We start from the raw sequence: 23,306 nt of genomic DNA, 5'->3' as shown, positions 1-23,306 counted from the left end.
GCCAGATGCGTACCCAGAAGCCTCCTACTGCAAGACAAACCCAAGAAAGAAACCAACAGGACTCCACTGGCCATCACATCCGGTCCCCAGCTAAAACCCCTCCAACGCATCATCAGGGATCTACAACCCATCCTGGACAATGATCCTACACTTTCACAGGCCTTGTGTGGCAGGCCAGTCCTCGCCCACAGACAACCTGCCAACCTGAAACATATTCTCACCAGTAACTGCACACCGCACCATAGTAACTCTAACTCAGGAACCAATCCATGCAACAAACCTCCATGCCAACTCTGCCCACATATCTACACCAGCGACACCATCACAGGACCTAACCAGATCAGCCACACCATCACCAGTTCATTCACCTGCATGTCCACCAATGTAATATACGCCATCATATGCCAGCAATGCCCCTCTCCTATGTACATCGGCCAAACTGGACAGTCTCTACGCAAAAGGATAAATGGACACAAATCAGATATTAGGAATGGCAATATACAAAAACCTATAGGAGAACACTTCAACCTCCCTGGCCACACTATAGCAGACCTTAAGGTGGCCCTCCTGCAGCAAAAAAACTTCAGGACCAGACTTCAAAGAGAAACTGCTGAGCTTCAGTTCATCTGCAAATTTGACACCATCAGCTCAGGATTAAACAAAGACTGTGAATGGCTTGCCAACTACAGAACCAGTTTCTCCTCCCTTGGTTTTCACACCTCAACTGCTAGAACAGGGCCTCATCCTCCTTGATTGAACTAACCTCATTATCTCTAGCTTGCTTGCATATATATACCTGCCCCTGGAAATTTCCACTACATGCATCTGACCAAGTAGGTATTCACCCACGAAAGCTCATGCTCCAAAACGTCTGTTAGTCTATAAGGTGCCACAGGATTCTTTGCTGCTTTTACAGATCCAGACTGACACGGTTACCCCTCTGATACTATCCCTGTTACAATAGTATCCAGAGTCCCAAAATGAGATCAAAGTCCCACGGAGTTAGCCACAGCACAAACTCCTGAGGCAGAGGCCCAGCTCTGATGAACTGTCTAAACAGATAAGACATGCAAAGAATGGGAGAAAGGAAGCATTATTATTCCCATTGCACGTATGGGGGAGAGAGGCACGGAGAGATTAAGTAACTTGCCCAAGCTCACACAGGAAGTCTGTGGCTGAGCAAGGAATAGAACCCAGCTTTTTTTTAGTGCCAGTACAAAACTTGGGCCACAAATCAAGTGTTACTTTCTAGAGTCAGTCTCCCTAAGTTTAACATAGTAACGCAGTGTGTTACATGCACTTTGGGATCATACTTGTGTTTGGTGCTGATATGGCATCTCTCATCTAAAGTGTTTTATAGACATTAACTGCCTCATAGCACTTCCATGAGGTGGGTAACTATTCTTAGACCCATTTTGGAGATGAGAGAAAGTAAAGCACAGAGAGGTGATGTGACAGGCTCATGATTAGGGCCCTACCAAATTCATGGTCCAATTTGGTCAATTTCACAGTCATAGGATTATAAGAATTGTAAATTTCACGATTTCAGCTATTTAAATCTGAAATTTCATGGTGGTGTAATTGTAAGGATCCTGACACAAAAAGGAGTTGGGGGGGTCACAAGGTTATTGTAGGGGGGTTGTGGTACTGCCACCCTTACTGCTATCCTTACAGCTGCAGAGTGGTGGCCGCTGGCTGGGAGCCCTGCCCTGAAAGCAGAGCCGCTGCCAGCAGCAGTGCAGCAGTAAGGGTGGTATGATATGGTATTTCCTTCCTTACTGCTGCGCTGCTGTCTGCAGAGCTGGGCCCCCAGTCAGTGGCTGCTGCTCTCTGGCCACTCAGCTCTGAAGTAAGCATAGATGTAAGGAAGCAATATCGTGACCTCCCTAAAATAACCTTGTGACCCCACCCCCCCCGCTGCAATTTCCTTTTGGATAGAACCCCCAATTTGGGAAAAGTTGATCTGTCCCGTGAAATCTGTTTAGTATAATGTAAAAGCACACAAAAGACCAGATTTCATGTGAGAGACCAAATTTCATGATCCATGACACATTTTTCATGGCCAATGAATTTGGTAGGGTCCTACTCACGATCAAATGCAGCGTCACTGGCTCAGAACAGACTGGAAACTGACTGCAATAATTCTGACTCCCGGGTCCCTGTTTTAACCCCTCCACAATGTGTTCTCTCCAGACGAATAATTGATTGAAACAGAAATACAAACAGCCTAATTCTCCTCAGCCTTTCACTTGCTGTGCAAGATTGTAATATTCTAGTATTGTAGCGCTTGGCACTCACTTTCCACTATGTCACTATGAGAGTCACTATGTGCATGGGAGATTTAAAATACACTTTAACAATAAATCTACTGTTTGTTAATTGTAATGGCATGTATTGGGGGAGAATAGATATCATGTCTCACGGTATCTTTATGAAATTTCCCTCTGTCACTGACCTTTAAAAGTCTTTCCCGAACAAAGAAGACCTTGAAGTTTTGGAAGTAACACTATTTATTACAATCTGTAAGTGGCAATGTGGATAAATAATGGATCTAACTTTCCAAAAATGGCTAATTGTTCATATTTTTGGCATGTTGTTTGACCTTGTGTGAAGCTTTACATATTCAGGTTAGTTTGGTGCATTTGTGTGTAGTCTTTAGAACTGCTGAGCAGCCCTTAGGCAAGATAACAGTTTGGTGCAAGGAGAAATCATTTTTGAGACGCATTCAGACTAGCCCTAAATTAGTAGATATGAGGTGGTTGTGTTATCTTTTTTAAACAAGCAGTAGATACCTTGTCAAGATCTGTTTACATGTGCTGCTCGGCCAATTGACAAACTCCTTTTGATGCAGGGATCACAGGAACTTTAGCTAGTCTAAATTACCGCCTCTCAGAAGTTTTAAAAATGCCTTTAACAAATATTTCAGCCATTATTTTTGAGCTCTTGATTGCTCAACACACTGGGCTAAATTATGCTCTTAGTCCCATAGGTATATATCACCAGTACAGACAGGGAATGGCTGCTCTCCCCACTTCTTCGGTGGTGGGTACCGCAGCACATAATCTTGCCTAAGCTACATCCTGATCACGCAAAGGTCTTAACTTTAAGCATATGAGTGGGCCCAGGTATCCCTCTTCTGAGCAGTCTGCCCCAGAGAATTGAAAGAGAATAATATTTGCTGTGCATCATTACACCTAGTTAGCAAAAGAACATGGGTATCTATACTTTTAATTACACTAATGTAGCTTGAAGTTAAACATGACTTAAGTGCTTTGCTGGAGTAGGGCCTTAAGGCTACGTTAATAGGAGTCGGACAGGGCCCCAAAGTCAAAGGGAGTCTTTCCATGGCTATACTGTAAATCGGATTAGGCCCTAAAGTGAGATTAGCTCAGACCCCAGCCCCACCTGCCCATCAGAGAGGAAAGTTTGTCCAAGTGCTTGACCAACTGCAGCACAGCTCCAGCAGAAGCCTTGCTGTAAGGTGGAAGGAAGTACAAAGTGTAACAGTGAGGATCCTACCCAGTCTGCCATTCCAGGGCTCATGGAAGATGGTACGCTCCCTTCCTCTTTTGCACACCTGCCTCCAAATCCCTCCTTTCAGGGGAATGCTTGAAGGAAACTGGAGGTTGAACTTCGCAAAGATTCCGGATTCATAAAACTTTCCGCAGGAGGGTTCAATTTGGATGCAACCATTTTACACATATATTTGCTTTGACACCAAAATCTTACTGATAGAGCTAGGCAGAGAAAGGTCATTCCATTTTGTGGAGGATTTTGATATTTAAAAAATTCTAATTCGGAAAGAAGGGGAATAGAACCCTAACTCTGGGCCAGTTCACCTGGTGGGCTGCCCTTGGACCATAGGTCCTGGAAGCCCAAAGAGCCCAGACTGCTGAGAAGCCACAAGGCTAGAAGCCCAGGCTCCCCAGCAGCCCATCACATGGGCCACCGTGTGGGTGAGCTGGCAGGAAACCAGGCAGGTTCCCAACAAAACCCTTCCTAGGTCACGTCTGAACTTTGCCAAAATCAAACCGTCTCTGTGAAATATTTTACTTCCAACAAACTGGTACCTTCCAGTGAACAAATGTTTCGCCAGAATTTGTCTGACCAGCTCTACTTCCTACATTGATTAAAGGGAAATTTCAAAACCCAACAGGTTGCGCTAATGAAAATAAAGACTCTTGGCTATGTAGCACTGTGTAATCATGTCATGTGTGGGTCATTAACTTTCCGGCAACGTGGCTTCAACTTTGTAAATTCAACTACAGAATACAAAGCTTCTCAAGTTGTGGAAACAACTGCCTTTCCTTGCTCACAACAGCCATTTTGGAGTCACTTCTGAGGTGCGAGTCCTCTGGGTGCTTTGAACGCTGTGAGGTATATTTTTCCTCATGCATGGGATTCCCACTGATGTCAATTTATAAATAAGCTCCCCTGAGCAAATACATATTTGAGCACTGCTTCAGTCCCAGAGACTCACTGGACAATAATAGTTGTTGTGCATCACTTACTTTTACACCTACTTAGCAAAAGAGTGTTAGCATATGTACTTTTAATTATCCTAATGAAACTGTAATAATGTAACATAAAATGCCTCTGCAACAATGCCTGATCAGTGTTGCAGACTTTGTGGAACAGATAAAGGGCCAGATCCTCAGGTAACGCAAGTCAGCCTTGCTCCATGGAATTCATTGGAGCTGGAAAGATTTACATCAGCTGAGGATCTGGCCTCAAAGAAAACTGAAATGGAGACTCAGCAAATGTTACCAAGCCTGATTTTAATGAAATGCAAATAGGGTTTCATTTGTTAAATGAACCAGCAGTTCTTATCTCAAGTAGCAGGGCAATGAATACAAGCCAATAAAACTGTACTTGTTGTGAGAAGCTAAGTGATAAAAAGGGACTTGCCAAATATGTCCTCTGATCTAGGAAACTGAAAGACACCACAGATCACACAAAAAGTAATATTAATATTTCATCAGTCATTGAAGTCAGTGGAAAGACCCCCACGGACTCTAATGCCCTATGGACCAGGCCCCATTTAAAAAGAAATTTAAAATTCCGGGTCAGATCCTCAGCTGGCATACAATGAAATCACTGGATTTATGCTGGTTTATACCTGCTGAGGATCTGACTTTCCATGTTCAACAAAAACAAAGGCTAATGGAGTTTGATGAAAATCAAGTGCTAATAATTTTTTTTTAAATTGCTAATCATCAGGCTGTATGATAATGCAAGTACATTATTAAAAAGAGATAAAAAATAATTAGCATATATATGGTTTAATTCTTTTTGGAGCAATAAAACAAGTTGTGGTGTTAGTTATATGATCTTTAATTGTGATTTCCAGCCAAACTGGGGCACAGTAATTGAGTGGCCATCTGCATTTTAATACGTAGATCAGGCAGTTTAATTGGAACAATCACATTTTTAATAATTTTCAATTTGAGACAAATATGGAAGGGTTTTCCCTCAGAACTTTTATAATGATGGCTTGAACATAGTTCAATACACTCCAGTAATTTAATAAAGCTGCTACTCACTGATACAATTTTATATTTGTATGTCTGAAATATTACTTAATTTGGTAAAAGGCTTGGTCATGAAATTATCCAGCCTCAATGGCAATCACTAAATAAGTGAGTCTTTCTCAACAGTTCTTCATTTCCAGGCAATAATTTGTTGATTAATCATTTCAAAGAGTGATGATTCTACAAAAGCACTGAATTTAAAAACATGCTACATTATGCCAATATCCCAAATCCTGACCATGCCTCCTACATGGAACTAACCCTTCGGGACCCCTATGGCCCATTTGGGCCTCCAGTTGTGGAGGAAAAACTAAGTCTTGTGGGGAAACTTGGAAGCAGCCTTCAAACATCTGCAATGCAGTCACAAAGCCCCACCCCATTCCAGAAGACTCTGCTCCCCTTCTGGAGTAGCGACGATACGGAGGAGTGTCCTTAGGGGAGGCAATGCCAGGAGGAGAGGCATGAGTGACTTTTCAGATGAGTGACATCACCAAAACAGAGCTGGCCATCAGTTATTTCAACTAGAAGAAAAGGTTCCCACCGTAGGACCATTGTGGATTGCTGGTAAGACAAAGCCCTATGTAACTGCCCAAACTCCATGATGGTATTCATCTGCAGATCTCAGAGTTAGTCAAAAGGGGTGTAAAACCACATCTTGGCAGAGAGCTCTCCGTTGCGGAATTTCATGTGCACGGTTTCGGTAAAATTCTGGAGTAAGGGTTGCAATAAGTACCCCTGACAATTAGTTTGGTTCCTTATTAAAGAGAGTAGTAAACAAATAACCAGTATTTACTGCTAAAGCCTCCCACTTAGGGTCAGCTCATTAAACATTGTCGGTAACTTCATGCACAGGCATGTTGGATTGCTACATCTATCCTAACGTGGCTTCTGTCCCTGATTCAGCAAAGCACCTCAGCATGCTTTACTTCAAACCCAAATGTCAGTTCCATTGAAGTCAGTGCGATTTAAGCCTGCGATGAGGCTGCTAAGCAAGTGCTACAGTCCTGTACTGAATCGGGGCCATTAAGAGGAACACTTTCACAGTGAAATACTCAAATGCACGTTCCAGTCCACATTTTGGAAATATAGATTTACCATTGTATGTGCCAGAGGTCGGACTCCAGTGCTTTCAAGTGAAAAGGAGATGAGAAACTTTACACTGCAAATAGTAAAGTGAACTAAGGGTTGATATCAGGGCTAGGAACTTTTTTTTTTAAAAAAGGTTTTGATAGAAAAATCAGACAAGCTGATTTAGTTCCGTATCAGAATAGCTTCTTTATTTTCTGATTCTCTCTTGCATATATCTGGCACAAAAACTTGCTGCTGCATTTTAAAACCTCAGATTTGGAAGGGACTCCCCCTCCAACTTTCACTATTTCAAACCATTTAATTATGACAAGAAATTCATACATGAAAGTGGCTGCTGTCCATATGGTTTTTATACTGTTTTTTATAAAAATGTAATACTGAAGTCAGTGGAGAAAAACATCTGACGTTATGGTTTTCAAATTCAATCTGCCATCAGCTCTATCCCATTTCATTGGCAGGAACAGTGTCATCTAATCCCAGTGAAACTCAGTGGGACCAAACTAACACATCCAGCTGTCCCAGATGTGCATTAGGACTAGACCCTCAGAATGCAACCATACACCCATAGGAGAAACTTAGGGTCCAATTGTGGGGCTTAGAGTGCCTCCAACTCCCAAGTGAGTCAGTGGGAGCTGAATGCACTCACTACCTAAGAGGAAGTGATCTGTATCTTTCAGGATTGGGCGCATTAACCATAATTTTTAACGTTCATCAGCACTTGTTTTTCCTGCATCATCTGTGTGACCCTGCTGGCACTACAGTCAGTGGTAAATCCCTGACTGGTTTCAATGGAATGAGGATCACATTCCATGGGACTGCTGAGAGTGAGACAAAGGGATTGTTTCCTTAATTTTTTTATTTGTTGGTTTAATGCTATTTCTCTTTAATCCTTTACTGCGTTCAGTGTAGTGGAAAGGTGCCCAATTGATACCCCTGAAGACTAAAGTCCCCTGTTTATTCAGAGATTATGTACAACATGGGCAGTGGCAATCGAAGCTCCCCCCGACCTGGAATGAGTCGCCCCTAGGGGTGAAAGGCAAGTTCAGTCTCCAGGGCCTTTCAAAACTTCCTTAGGAGGCTTCCAATAAGGAGGCTACCTTGTGTGGATGTTCCATTTGTATTGCTGTGGTACCAAAATAGTCAAGATGTTGTAGTACAAACATACTGGAAGACGCAGACTCTGCCCCCTAAATCTTACATTATGCTGTTTTTTCTGAGGTGGACACCTGTCCACTAAGAATTGGACCAAGCCCATCAATCTCGTTCCCCATAGGCTACCCAAAAGGCAACATATGGTCATAATAAAGCACTCAATCATTCTCCCTCTGAATTTAATGGCCAAAGTCCCACTGACTTAGGAACATAGGATGAGAAGGCACCTCCTGGGTCATTGAATGCAGATAATCCCATCATATAAACCCTTCAATGGGAGCAGGATCAAACACCAAATTTGGTGGGTTTATATATATATTTAGCACTTAATTTACTACAGGTCTGATAGTGTTGCTTATATAAAATGAAATTATGTTTCAGTCTGTCTATTATACTGTAATAATTATAGCACTTGGGTTTCAGCTTTATGCTACCAGTACAATGCATGCACTGTTGTGTTATTTATAAATGTAGAATTTTCTTTTATTATTAAAAATAATATTGAAAGATTCACTATCTGCATATAGCTCGGAAAACTATCTGTGCATCTCTAGAATGTATAATCTGCAAAATCTAGCTGAAAAGCTCATGAGTACAGACTGTCTTGTGAAATTCCTGGCACTTCCACTTCTCATCCTGGATAGAAATAATCCAAGAGCAGCTGTTCTCATGGGATACTAGCCCTTCCATTTGCAAAGGCAGGCAGAAACTGAAGACAAAAAAACACTTATCCAGTCATTTCAGAGCCTCAGAAATGGTTTAGCTTGCATTCAGATTGAGGAGAGTACTTCATCGGAACCAGTTCACCTATCACAAACTATTACACAGGATTTTTGTTTTCCAGATTAATCAAAAGCCTATGATCAATAGACAGTATCTCTGTGGTGTGGGATTCATTAATGTCACATGCTTGTTAATTTGGTAGTTTGTCCTTTACCAGAGAGTCAGTCACATAATGTCTTATTGCTAGTACAAGATGAGTATTGATTGCGTGCCATGATCTATTTAAGTAGTTTATTCATGTGTCTAGGTACAAGAGGCCCTGAATACCAAAACCAAGAGATAACAAAAAGAGCTGAAAACCTTTTTAATTGTGGTATTCTTCTAATCTAACTCATGAGTTTGCATTAACTTCAGAGTAGCTTAACTGATTTATACCAGATCCTCAGCTGCGGCTAGTGGAGATATACCAGTTTAGAGCAGTTAGGGATCTGACCTGCATCATGGGATAGAGATGGGGAGCAGGAACTTGGGGTCTTTCATTTATTCTTCAACATACAACATTTGAATCAAACTAAATGATGTGGCAGTGTTCCATAAACTCTCAGTACTTTATTTTTTATTTTGTGTAATTTTGGATCAAAGATATACTCCAGATTCTACACTGATTTAGATCCAGTAGTTCCCCCAAGAAAGCTATTCAAAACTGAATGGGAAATCAGAATTTATTCCAGTGCACTTAATACACACACACACACACGCACGCTCACTCTGTAGGCCAAATAATACTTGATCGAGGAAGAAACATAGTAAGTTTCTGGTCCACCTTTTCTAATCAATATCTTTCATGTCTTTAAATACAGAATCCCTTTCACCTACAACTGAGTTTAGAAAATTCATTAAGCTCTGACGCGGATGTCACTTTCTCAATCCTGAAAATGAACAACTGGTACAATTTCAGCTTGATGTTATGCCAAGAGTGGAATATCACAGATTTTCTCTTCCTCACGCAACAGAGTTCCAAGTTCCAGCTGGGCTCCATTATAAATATTACCACAAATCTCACTTCAACTAGTGACCTTCTGAACTACTTACAAGTTCATCTAGAGAGCATTAAAGACACAGTATCAACCATGGTTATGTTTGGCTGTGACATGGAGAAGACAAGGAGGATTTTTGAAATAACCACCCAGTTTGGCGTGACGCCTCCTGAACTTCACTGGATTCTTGGGGATTCACAAAACGTGGAAGAACTGAGAACAGAGGGTTTACCATTGGGTCTCATAGCTCATGGCAAAACAACACAGTCTGTTTTTGAGCATTACGTCCAGGATGCAATGGAGCTAGTAGCAAGAGCTGTGGCAACAGCTACATTGATCCAACCGGAGCTGGCTCTTATTCCAAGTACGACAAATTGCATGGACATAGAGGAAACTAATCTCACTTCAGGGCAATATTTATCAAAGTAAGTTTTTCCTTTTCATTTTTTCTCCTAAAGACTGTTTTGAGAGTATAAAATGAAATCTCCATTTTTCCCCCATCTTTGAACCATTTAGTTAACTCAGCACTATTCACTGCTTCATCTTACTTTTATATTCAGCAGTTGGTATTTCATTGTGCTTAATCACTTGCTAGATTGCGATACCCTTGCTCAGGACGCGTAGCCGCATGCCTCATGAGTAGTCCCATTGAAGTGGTTGGGACCACAGTGGGAGTAAAGATATCTGAGTCTTATACACAAGCTAGTTTTCAGGCCAAATTGTAATAGGAATGCAAATTTACAATCATGTATGATGGCAAAAAAGTCAGGGCCAACTTCATATTTTCAGGATCCAGGATGCCAGAGGGGGGCAAAAAAAATCAGGCCAAGAATATTCCCAAAGCCAGAATGGGTCTGAGGGTAGAAAACAAGTCTTTCCTTTCAGTTCCACCGCTGGGGGTGAGTGTTAGAGTGGGGAGAGGGGGTTAGACAGTCAGAAATGCATCTTGAGTGCCACCCCTTTCTCTGGGGCAGGTTAGAGGAGGATTTGACTGAGAGTTGATGAAACTGTGTAGAATTTCCAAAAATGCAGAGCCTTCACCCTCCTGCCAAGCAGTCTGTCATCTTGCTGGTTGTTAAGGTTAGCCTTGTAAAATGCTGCACACTGTGCAATCAATGGAAAAATTCTACCCTGGAAATTCATTTCTAGTTGTTTGGTGGGTGAGTGGACAGTGGAAGGAAAAGAGGGGTCACCAAAAGAGGATGTGGTCTGTATCTGCCTGGGTAATATTTGCTGTAGATTTCTCTGCCCCTAGTACCCGATTATTGTGAAATAGAATCACATACATGCATGAATGGGCTTTTTTTTCCCCTCTCCCTTCTTGTGGTTGTTAATAGTTTTTCTGAACCGCAATTCACCTGCCTTCCACACAGCAGACTTTTGTTCAGGATTCAGGTGCGAATCCATTGTGGTTTTGATGTGCATGTTCAGAGTTCCTTTTGGAGGGTATCTGTCCTCTCTCTTCACAATACTGATGAGATGAATCTCTCACCCAGTTAGGACAAAAATGTTTCCTTCATCAACCTCCTGTCATTAATTTAAGACTCACAAGATAGTTATTTCAGCTAAGTAAAGTTAAAGGTATGTCTACACAGCAGTAACAGCACGTAGACCAATCACCCAAACTAGTTAGAATCCAGCTAGCATGGGTAACAATAGCAGTGAAGACTGCCCACACTGTTCTGTCTTCCCTGTTATGGTTACCCATGCTAGATGGATTCAAACTAGTTTGAGTAGGTGGCTCATGCATACCTTAGTCATGAGAACAGATCTTGATTTGGGCTTCAGAACAGCACTGTGGTGCTCCATTGGGTTGTGAGATTAATTTCATTCCATTCATAAAGCACCCATAGAAATAGTTTCAAAATAACTCACTCAATCTTCTAACTCTTTGAGAAATACCACCACAGCAGGAGGACATTTCAAGGTGCCGAATGACTGACTAATTTAACCCTTGAAGGAGACGTGCAGAGGATCAAGTGGATGACTGAATGAAAAAAGCAAGTCCTGTAACAAACACACAAGCCTTACGCTACATTACTGCACGTTTATTAATTTCCTTTCTTTTCACTCTTTGGAAATCTAGATAGTCTCATGACAAGAGTTGCAGTCATGCCCTTAACTATTTGCGCACCTTGGGAGAGCAAACCCAGTTTCACAGCACATGAAAGGGAGAGCAGATGCGTTCCAAACAGATATTTGATGACAGGCATTTGCGCATACAGCTGCTGTCATAAGGATGCATTCATCAACGGGATAAGATATTCTTAGGTCATCGTGAGCTGCGTTGACAAACTGCTGTTTGCATGAAGCCTCAATAAAGTTAATGGGGTTCCACATGGGTGAAGCAGACTTCCTGTGTGGATCACATTACAGGACCAGAGCATTTGCTTTGGGATTTCAACATACGGCAACTACTGGCAACTTTCTACTTTTCCTTGTCTGTCTCCATGTATGGCCTCAAACCTGCAATGAGCTCTATGAGGCTGGAACTCTACGCCCATACAGATGCTCATTGCAGGATAAGGGTCTATATCTCTAATAATTAGGTATAATTCTACAGAGCTCAGCAAAGCCAGGTCTGTGAAGCCTGGGCTCTCCGATCATTATTTAACATAGTCAGTGGATAGCTGGACATTTAAATGCCCAATTGTAGCACCAAATGCAGAATTTGGGCCTCAATGCTAGGAATCCAAGTTTTAAAATGTGGCCTACAATATTTTCAGTTTTTAATTAAATCAGGATCTGTGCAGAACATCCCCCTACACGTTGGGGCTAGGTTTTTGCAATTTATTATTCTCATTAAATACCCCTTACGATGAGGGTGAATTCCTGCAGAGTGAATTTTAATTCTTGTGAAGACCCTTGTTACAGGAATAAGGCATTAGAATTTCGAAGTCTTATCTAGTCTGTGAATTAAAGCTTTAATTGTGCTTCCTGGGCAATTTCAGCAGCCAGTGTTTTGACTTGCTCCCTGCTCTGGTTCTTGGCCCTTACTAAACTCTGCAAGAATGTAATGAAGCTAAAAAAAATAGATGAGACTATTTTAATTAAATCGTTATCAAAATACTACAAATATAGTTCTTCTAGGGGACGTTGTAAGAGCTTTAGCGCCTCTACTGAAGAAGGAACATTAAAAATAGAATACAACAGGAAAGAGCGAGCATCATACTTTGAACTCCATTGTTAAATTTAGAATGACAATGGAATGACCCTGTCTAGCTGTCCTGCAGTGTCTCAGGAGCATGAGTACCAGCTTCAGTGCAGACTGTTTAAGAAGCAGGGCACAAACTCCAAACTAGCTGTGAGTTCTATACTTTGATTTCACCAATCAAGTATAAATTCCTCAGGCTTTAACATGGAGTCACAGACAGTCCCCCTGGGCAGTCTGATCTATCTTGATACCCAGGTAAGCCTGCCTTGGAGACAGATGGACCCTTATGCCAAAAAAGCACAACATTTAGGTTACTCCCAGTCCCAAAAGACCAGTCACTTACCCCAGGTCAACTGCACTTTAGATCTCACACTGAAGATAACGCTTGTAGCCAACCCTATAATAAACTCTGTAAAGGTTTATTAATTAGGACAAGGTCTGTATGTCCCTTAGGCCTAACTCAGGCCAAGCACTAGGGATCTTTTGCTTATGCTTTGTGATACTTGCCCCTCAGAGTCCAATCAGCATAAAGATGCAGTTTCTTCTTGCTAGGGATTTTTATTCCCTTCTTGCCAGAGTTCAAACTGATGGTATGAGTTCACACACATATCTCTTCTTCATGGGGCGGGAGAGGGGGAAGAGACAGCAATTAACAAAGTCTTTGTTCTTTGATGTTCCACAGTGGCCCATTGGATTTCAATGGGCTTTCTTGGGCCACGTCCAGACTACGGGAGGAAAATCGATCTTAGATACGCAACTTCAGCTAAGTGAATAACGTAGCTGAAGTCGAATTTCTAAGATCGAGTTACTCACCCGTCCAGACGGCGCAGGATCGATATCTGCGGCTCTCCGTGTCGATTCCGGAACTCCGTTCGGGTTGATGGAGTTCCGGAATCGATGTAAGCGCGCTCGGGGATCGATACATCGCGTCCAGACTAGACGCGATATATCGATCCCCGAGCAATCGATTTTAACCCGCCGATACAGCGGGTTAGTCTGGACGTGAGCTTGGTGAGCAGGACCTAACACCTTCTCTCGGAAGCCAGCATTTTACAGATATTAACACCTCTTTCCTCTTTGGTAACTTTACACGGTTACAGAGGATTACAATGCAAACACTTCATATCACTATATAACATGGGGTACAGATGTTCTAAGTGAAATTATACAGACAGCATCTTACAAGTATTTCATAAACTCTAAACACATTCTTTTAATCTTAACGTCTATGTTAATACTACTAATACACAAGGGAGCCAGACTACTTCAGGTATGTCTTGGTCAGTGTTCAGCTGATGCCTAGGAGCCTGGACCTGAGCTGGCAGTTGGTCTGCCAGCATTACAGACACGAGCCAAACCTTCGTACAGTTCACACAGCCTAATCTTAGGGCCAGATCCTCAGCTAATGTAAATTGACATTTTAATGTTGATTTACCCCATCCGATGATCTGATTCTTCCTGTCCACAAGCCTGGGTAAGCTACCCACTTTCTGTACATGTCTGCCAGCAGCCTGTACCGAAATGTTATTGATAGGGACTCATTTAAATAGAACAGCTTTTTATAAGCCAGAAGCAGCAAGGTGCTTGCAAGATGTTGAAAACTTAACTCCTACGGACTTTGCGCTGTACCTCACAGGCAGGGGCAGCTCCAGGACCCAGCACGCCAAGCGCGTGTTTGGGGTGGCAAGCCGCGGGGGGCGCTCTTCGGGTCGCTGCGAGGGCGGCAGGCAGGCTGCCTTCTGCAGCGTGCCTGCGGAAGGTCCGCTGGTCCCGCGGCTTCGGTGGACCTCCCGCAGGCGTGCCTGCGGAGGGTCTGCTGGTCCTGTGGCTTCGGCCGAAGTCAGCCTGCCTGCCGTGCTTGGGGCTGCAAACTACCTAGAGCTGCCCCTGCTCACAGGAGGCTATGCTAGATTAAGCCCAATACCAGCTGAACTACTCTAGCTTCTCCTTAAGGTTTCTGACTAAGGCAGGTTTTCCATATCCATGACGGCCCTTGACTTTGAACTTCATTAATGCTGCATACAGCATATGCAGTGATGAATGGCCATAGAAGCCACAGTATGAGACCATAAATTGTTAAAATGTGATTTATGCCCTGCTCCCTTTGGATGTTTGGATCAACGTACCACCACCACCACCAAAAGTATCTAACATGGAAATCAGTGGCAGGAAAATACATTAACTTGATAAGGTTGTGAAATCAAACATTTAAATGTCATGAAATCTCTCAAATCATAGAGTAAGAGAGTTTAAAGCCAGAAGGAGCCAACTGACTTCCTGAATATTACAGGCCACCAGCTGCACACTAAATCCAGCAATCAGAATTAGGCCAAAGGATTACAGCCCTCTGGAGACTATGCTATTGTGCCACAGGAAGAGAACAGGAGGGACTATGGTGCACCAATGCCTTAGGCCCCTGCAGTAGCAGGGAACTGAAAATTTATAAAACAGTTTAGCCACATCAGAGATGTTGGACTGATTCACTCCTGTGGGTGGAGAGGGAGGTGCTGTTTACACCACCAGTGACTCAGTCTAGATTCTGCCTGTGTAAACCAGAAAACCCAAAGAGTGCATTTGGCCTGTAATACTTTTTATTCTCATTCTTCATATTGAATATAAAGCTTAATGCACCATTGTTTTATGTCAGTTAAGCTATACCCTAAAATAAGCAGGGTGTACACAATGCCTCAATTGTGTTGCAGTAGAAATCCTCAGCCAGATCCCTGAGCGATGTTGATTTGCACAAGCTGAGGATTTGGCCCTGTAACTTTTGATTTTTTTTGAATTTTGCTTCTTTGATTTCTCAAACTTAATATGGCACTAGAATAATGATTATTTTGCATTATATGGATATTAAATTTCTAATAAGGCTAAGCAGAGTAGGTGGTGAAGTACTCAGCTAGCAGTCTCTCAACCAGAAGGACTCATAACTGCCCAGCTAGTAAGAGACGGACCCTTCCTGAAGAATTTACAATCTAAATAGACAAAGGGTGGGAGAAAGGAAGCATCCTTATCCCCATTTAACAGATGGTGGAAGTGAGGCACTAGGATTACGTGATTTGCCCAAGGTCATACAGCTAGAAACAGGAAACAGCCAGATCTCCTGAGTCCTAATACAATGCTTTCAATACAAGCCCATTGTTCCTCTAAAGCAGTGTAAGGCTTCAGCCATATGGATATCTGGCTCTGTTTTCTTACATTTCTTCTCCCAACAGGTTTCTAGCCAACACGACCTTTAATGGTCTCAGTGGCCACATTAAAGTGAAAGGCTCTTCCATCATCAGCTCAGAAAACAACTTCTTCATTTGGAATCTGCAGCATGATCCTGTTGGGAACCCAATGTGGACTCGACTGGGGAGTTGGCAAGAAGGCAAGATCATCATTGATCGTGGGATATGGCCAGAGCAGGTCCAGAGGCACAAAAACCACATCCTGCACCCTCCCCGGCTGCACCTGAGAGTAGTAACACTGATAGAACACCCTTTTGTCTTCACAAGAAAGGTGGATGATGAAGGGTTGTGCCCAGCAGGACAACTGTGCTTGGATCCTCTGACCAACGATTCAGCCATGTTGGATAGCCTCTTTGAAACCCTTCATGGGGGCAATGACACCGTGCCCATTGAGTTAAAAAAGTGCTGCTATGGCTACTGCATCGATCTGCTGGAAAAGTTGGCCGAGGATATGAACTTTGATTTTGACTTGTACATTGTTGGTGATGGGAAGTACGGAGCTTGGAAAAATGGCCACTGGACAGGTCTTGTGGGTGACCTTCTGGCTGGGACAGCCCACATGGCAGTGACATCATTCAGCATCAATACAGCCCGTAGCCAAGTGATTGATTTCACCAGCCCTTTCTTTTCAACCAGCTTGGGCATCTTAGTGAGGACCAGAGATACAGCAGCTCCTATTGGAGCCTTTATGTGGCCACTCCACTGGACCATGTGGCTGGGAATATTTGTTGCCCTCCATATCACAGCAATATTTCTCACATTGTATGAGTGGAAAAGCCCTTTTGGGATGACCCCCAAGGGAAGAAACAGGAATAAAGTTTTCTCCTTCTCCTCTGCCCTGAATGTCTGTTACGCAATCTTGTTTGGCAGAACAGCTGCCATCAAACCCCCGAAATGCTGGACTGGACGGTTTTTAATGAATCTCTGGGCCATTTTTTGTTTGTTTTGTCTGTCAACATACACAGCGAACCTGGCTGCTGTCATGGTAGGAGAGAAAATCTATGAGGAGCTTTCTGGAATACATGACCCCAAGGTAAAGAATGGCAACTTTGCTTCTTCCCAGTTTACATTAAGTATTACATAATTTATGGAGTCGAAACAGTCACATTGCAGTCAATTATCTCCTGACTCAGATCTAGGAGAAAAGCTGAATATAGAGAAGTTTAAACTGCTAGATTCAAATCCAGATTGCAAACTGGTCAGTGTTTGGGGTTCTTTGGACCAGGGTTTTGATTTAGTCTATTATAAAGGTAGAAGCAGTTTGCAATATTCAGATCTGAATTTCTAACACCCTTAAATTCGGGGATGTTTGGATCGAATTGGGTTTTGGTTCGGCGCCATCTCCACTAAGTTAGCCATAAACTGAGCCACTCTGAATAGGGTCACACCACCTTAGACTGAACGCTCAGTTAGAGACATTCTGGGCAGGATTTTCAGAAGCACTCACTCAGCTTCAGCCCAACTCTGCTCCTATGGAAGCCAATGGTAAAACTCCCACTGACTTCCATGGGAGCAGAGTGGGGCTAAGGCGGGCATTTTGGAAAATCCCACCCTCTGGGAACACACACTTTTCATAACTATTAAAGTTGTTTCCACCTGTTTTCACCCTCCTTTTGTGTTCACTCCTTGTGAGTATTCCAGCAAGAGAATTTCCTGATAGCGGAAACAGCAGCCATTATAGAACGTAGTGAATTTCAGATTAATAATTGTGAGCATTTGCACTAGGAATCAGAGAAATAATCATGTGACCTGTGCCCTACCCAAACCACCCACCACAACTCTCATTTGAGATACTGAACGTAAAAACAGCTGTACTGGGTCAGACCAAAGGTCTATCTAACCCTATATCCTGTCTTCCAACAGTGGCCAATGCCAGATACTTCAGAGGGAACGAAATAACAGGGCAATCATCAAAGAAGCCATCCCCTGTCGTCCAGTCTTACCATCTGGCAGACCTAGGCTTAGAGCAGGGGTCTCAAACATGCGGCCTGTGGGTCGCATGTAGCCCACGAGGTTATTTTCTGTGACCCGCGAGGTTCTCGCAGTCTCCCCTTCCCCAGCATTTACCTAGAACGGCTCTGGCCCAGCACGCACCGGGAGCAGGGCAGGCTCCCTGCCCTGCCCCCGTGCTGCTCCAGGAAGCGGAAAGAATGTGAGGGAAGAGAGGCGCAGGGGTGTGTGTTGATGTTACTTCAGATTCCCCATTCCTGGACAATGGGAGATGCTGGGGGAGGTGCCTGAACCAACAGCAACACACACCCCTGTGCCCCTGCTCTCTCACGTTCCATGTGGATCGAAGGTTGTGTCTCTAGTGTAGATCTAAATAATTAAGGCCCTGATCCTGCAAACACATAGAGGATTAGCTTTACTGCCATGAGTAGTCCCAATGGGAGTTACTCATGGCAGGAAAGTTAAGCATGTGTGTAAATGTTTGCAGGATTGAAACCTAAAACCTGCAAATAGATTTTTAATAGAATGAGGCTTCTTCCCAATGCTTGCCTTTTTTCTGACATCTGCAGTGGACTTCTCCTATGTTCCCCGCCCACTCACTTAGCTCGATCAGTACTATTTTCACCATCTTCCCATATCCACTAAAACCCTCTGCTGTTGCACCGCAGGCACCAGGCCACCATCTGTAAAGGTGCTAGATCCGAATTTGAGCTGTCCCAGAAGTTCAGATATGTTAGTTGCTTCAGCTTCAGACCTATTTCTACATTAAGACCAATTTGTCTTAATTAACATGAATAAATATAATACTGACTGAAAAGTATCTGATGGTTATTAAAGAATAGCTATCAATGACAATTGTGTGTGGATAACTTCTGGCTAACCATCCTAAATGGCTTAGCTTTTTTATCATTAGAAATATTTTTAGCAGAGTATGATAAGTTCTACTCTTGGTCTTGGAGAATCATTGTAATAAGCCACATTAATCTTGGTATGTGTGTTAGTCAAAAGGTAAGTCATTAGCAGTATGTTGATATGTACTGCTTTACTAATGAGTTCTCTTCAGGGAATTGGTGATCTGCAGTTTATTATTCACTGGGAAGCATAAATTCCAGGACTGCCTGAAATAAAGTATATTCTAAAATCAGTTTCTTAGAAATCTTAAATTGGGTCAGATCTATTGTGAAGCTGTAAAACAAGCATTTTCTTGAATCCACAAGAGCTTCAGCCTGAACTTCTCAAGATCCACATGCGTCTCCAGTGCAAACTGGCATCCTGCAAGTTTCCCAATTCATCTCCACCAATGCCCCTTGGATCTGGCTATTCCAGTCCTGGGCATCTCCTGCTAGACCAAAGCTAAGCTGCCCGCCCCTCCCCCCCGGCACATACCCTGTTCTTCCCCTCCATGTAGTTAGAGCAGCGTGAATTTCCTTAATGTGGAGAGCAGTTTAGGATTTTCTATAGTGCCAGGTAAATTACAGATTCTAGGTACTGTCTCTGCCAAGATGCAAAACTTGGCACAGAATGCTGAAGGAAGAAAACAGTGAGGTGTTGCAAACAGAAGGCCCTATGCTGCACAGGCTGAATGCTGACTTGAGTTTAGGGCTTACTGCCCTAAATGGTCCAACTGAAATCAACAGGGTTATTCTGGGTAGTAAGCAGTATTCTCAATAGCGTTTTCAGGACAAAGCCTATAGGCATTGCCACCTTGACATTTGATACTCATTACAAGAATATCCTTATGGAAGAAGACTCCCTACTGCTATGTGAAAGCCAACAGGACAGTTTCCTGGGTAACATTCCCTGCATTTACCTCAGAATAACTCTTCTTCCTGGTGTTACTCCCAGTTAGATAGGCTCTGCTCTACAACTTCTCTCCCTCCAGAATGCTCTATTCAATGCCATATCCTCCATCACACCACATGCTAACATGACTTCCTTAATGACAGCCCGCCACTACTTCTTTGGCTGGCCTCTGTCTTTTTCCTTCAGTCTTGATCTGTTAGACCCTTTCACCCATGAAGCTGTCAGGTCTGCACTTTATATCACCAAAACCATCTGAGCCTGCACTCCCTCAATTTTTCATTTATGGGTGTTATCAGAGGGTGCACCACTCACTGCTGGTCTGGCAGCTCCTCCTGGTCACTCTGGGGATTAACTCTCGAGGCTGATGCCCTCATCCACAGTTTTGCACACTGTCTCTCTCTCTGGGCCTCAGCCCCTCTCTCAGCCCCAAGAACCACAGCATCTTCTTCAGGACTTATCTCTCTAGCTAGGTCACTCAGCATTCCCCCTCTTGGAGTAGCAAAGTCCCTTCTCTCTAGCAGTCCTAGGCAGTTTTCCCTCTCACTGCCCGGTGCCACTCCCTCAGTGGCTGGTAAGGGAATGCAGGCCCAGTCTCTTCTCCAGATTCCAGTCCAGGGACCCTCATTCAGCAGTTCTGGGCTCCTCTCTCTACCTTCGCTACTCCTTCCCTAGACTGCTTCCTACTCTCTGGTTCCCATTCTCTCTTTGGGTGTACCATCTCCAGGAACCCTCTTCCCAGGGAGTGACTACTGCCTGCCTGTCTGTAGCCTGCTACCTGACTTTATAGGCCCTGCCTTTTCCTGCACAGGTGAGCCTCTCTCTAATTAGCTGCCTCCACCCTAAAGCTTCCCTAATCAGACTAATTTGTTGATTCGGCCCACCTGGCCCAATTCCACTCTTGCAGAGTAACAGCATAGCTTCCTCAAATCGTCAAAGTACCTAGTAAAAATGCCACTTAGAGAACAAGCCTTTTCCTTTTTGTGGTTGAAATAATCATTTCAAACAGGTGATGAATGAGTTAATATTTATTTCTGGATTCACAAACACTTTCTTCTCCTCCTCAACTGACAGTGCCACTCTGGAGAACTGTGCTTTTGAAATGTTGAAAGAAAACCAACCTTTTCAAGGTGGTGGATGACAACTATCATTTCTGTGCTGGAAGCTGGCAGGTCTGCCACAGAAACTAAATCCCCTCTGAGCTAGACAGCAAATACTGAAAAATGAAAGAGACTGTCTGCTCTGAGAAGGACATTAAAAAACTAACATCCAAAATCAATGGTGCCAAAGAACATCCATGCCCCCATGAAATTAGATGTAAACATAAATAAATAAAGTAACTGCCTTTCCATAAAGATCTGTGTTGTCATAGTGATGTTTAACGGATCGAGAGGTGTGTTGTTTTATGCGTTGATCAGTAAGTTCTAGAGGGGACGTGTAGAGCGGAATTCTAGTAATGCTGCACTTAGTGAAAACATCTATGAAGTTGCACAAGGAAATGAACATTCGTACAGCTGGTGTTGGGTGAAATTTTTTGGGTAAATTGTTTTATACTTATTAGTTGATTTGTTGAAAAATGCAGTTTTAGGTCAACAAAAAATATTTGCAAATTTTGGTCAAATTCTGCACATAGTTTCAGCCAGAAAAAAAAATGAGGGAAAAAATGCAAAAAAGAGGAAATATTTTGACATAGTCAGAATGAAGCCTTTCAACTTTTCATATTGAAATTTGAGCTACATGTAATTATAAAAAATAAAAAGGGGAGAAAACCACCTGAAAGCAACATTAAATATTTAGTTTTACGTCAAACTAAATGTTTTGTTCGACCCAAAGTGATTTTTTCAGTTCAACCACTGAACCAAAATCAATCAATTACTCACTCAGCTCTAGAATATGATATGAAGTCCAACAAATAATTAGAAGTCTGTCTTAATTATGACTTAAAATATCTTAACACCAGTGGGAGTAGAAGTAAGACCCTATATCAGCATGTTGGTGAGACTGAGGTTAGTAAATAAGGCAGAGGGAACTAGTATTCACGTGCATAATTGTTTGCGGGATCAGGATCTTAGCCAGTGTCTTGACCTTGGACAGTCATTTAACTCAAAATTTTTGTGTCTTAATTCCACCAGCCTCCATTTTGAGGTTCCCCATTTGAAAAACATAAGGCCTTCTGCATCAGACAGATGACAACACATAGAAGAAGCACATTCAACACCTCCTGAAAACAGGCGGCACTAGGTGCTTTTGGTCACCAGCATTGTGCTGAAAGCTGATACAGGGCAATCTAATCACAGACTTAAAAAACATACTAGGAACCGCAGGATAGCATCACCTAAGGATCTGACAAAGGAGTCAAATGCACTCTATTGCCATTGTTTAAATCGCTTTTCTTTCTGGCAACTTTTAAAATGAACTGAAAAATAAGTTGTTTGCATCTAAGTAGTATAGTGACATAGCAAATATTACAAGCATACAGTACTAGAGGAACACTCCTGGCTGGTGAGAAGTCCCAGCAACATTAGAGAAAGGCACAGTCATTTACAAGAATTATACTCAACTACAAACAAATGTAGCCCATAATTCCTATATTGGGTATTCCTGTGTGTTCTTGCATTGGTTATTCCTTGTGTTCTTGTGAATCCATAATCCTTTTCTGGTATAGACTGTTATCATGGTCTGTTGGGGGAGGGCAGGGGCGCAGAGATCATCTCTTTGAGGGCATTCAGACTGTTGTTTGATCATAAAATAGGCTGCAAACCTTAATGCTATTTAAAGGATCTGCATAAAATCAATATGCAATTTGCATGAAATACTGACAGGAGATTTACAGAGATAATGTAATTTCCTCAGTGAGAAGAGACAGCTCTACACTTAACAGCAAAGGTGCTTGTTTACAGGTGTGAGAAAATTGTGAGGAAAATGTTTCATAGTTCACTTGGATCATACTAAATCCCCCGCACTGCTCATCTGAATCCCAGAAGCTTGCGGGCACCAGTTAATGTCTCTGGGGATCCTTCTTTGTTAGAGGAGATGTGCTGACTATGTTAATTATGCTGTGATTCAAAAATGAAAGCACACATACAGTCTTCACCCTGGATAGTGTGTTGCTGCAGCAAAACTAGTGATATGATGGCATAAGAACCTGAACAGAACAGAAAAGATCTAAATCAGAGGTTCACCACAGTACAGCTGGCCAGAGAAATTTAAATGAAACCATATTCTGTTGAAATATGCAGTTCTGTCAAAACTGAAATGCTTTGTGAAACTGAGATGATTTTTCTGGAATTTGGTTTTGGAAGAGAACCAGAAAAACGTTGCCCACGACATTGAAACATCTGATTTTGACATTTTTCAAAATAAAAGTTTGATTTTTTTGTTTTGAAATTACCTCTTATTTTGAATATTTTTAATTGGATGTTCAACTATAATACAGGAAAACAAAAAGTGGAAGTCACCCCAAATGGAATTTTCCTTGGGAGGACTTCAAAATTTGGAGGTTTTGTTCCAGTTCTGAATAAAAGACAAATTTCAAAAATCAAAATCTTTCATGAAACAGAGTTTCTGTCCTCTGCACAGCTCTAGTAATTAGGATGCATTGAGGTGCCTACACTGAAAATCTAGGCCCCTATCTGCTGCT

General features: G+C 42.6%; 1 protein-coding gene across 2 annotated transcripts in view; it reads left to right on the top strand.

Moving 5' to 3' along the window:
• GRIN3A (glutamate ionotropic receptor NMDA type subunit 3A) overlaps window positions 1-23,306 on the top strand; it is a 78,678-nt gene that overhangs the window by 20,719 nt on the left and 34,653 nt on the right. For both annotated transcript variants that reach the window (XM_050943042.1, XM_050943043.1), the window contains exons 2-3: window positions 9,356-9,957; window positions 15,902-16,949. In XM_050943042.1, coding sequence (XP_050798999.1) covers window positions 9,356-9,957; window positions 15,902-16,949 — 1,650 coding nt within the window. The remainder of the gene's footprint in view (window positions 1-9,355; window positions 9,958-15,901; window positions 16,950-23,306) is intronic.

This window comes from Gopherus flavomarginatus, chromosome 3 (genome assembly GCF_025201925.1).
Source record: "Gopherus flavomarginatus isolate rGopFla2 chromosome 3, rGopFla2.mat.asm, whole genome shotgun sequence".
Taxonomy (NCBI): domain Eukaryota; kingdom Metazoa; phylum Chordata; order Testudines; family Testudinidae; genus Gopherus; species Gopherus flavomarginatus.
This window is presented reverse-complemented; position numbering and strand designations above follow the sequence as displayed.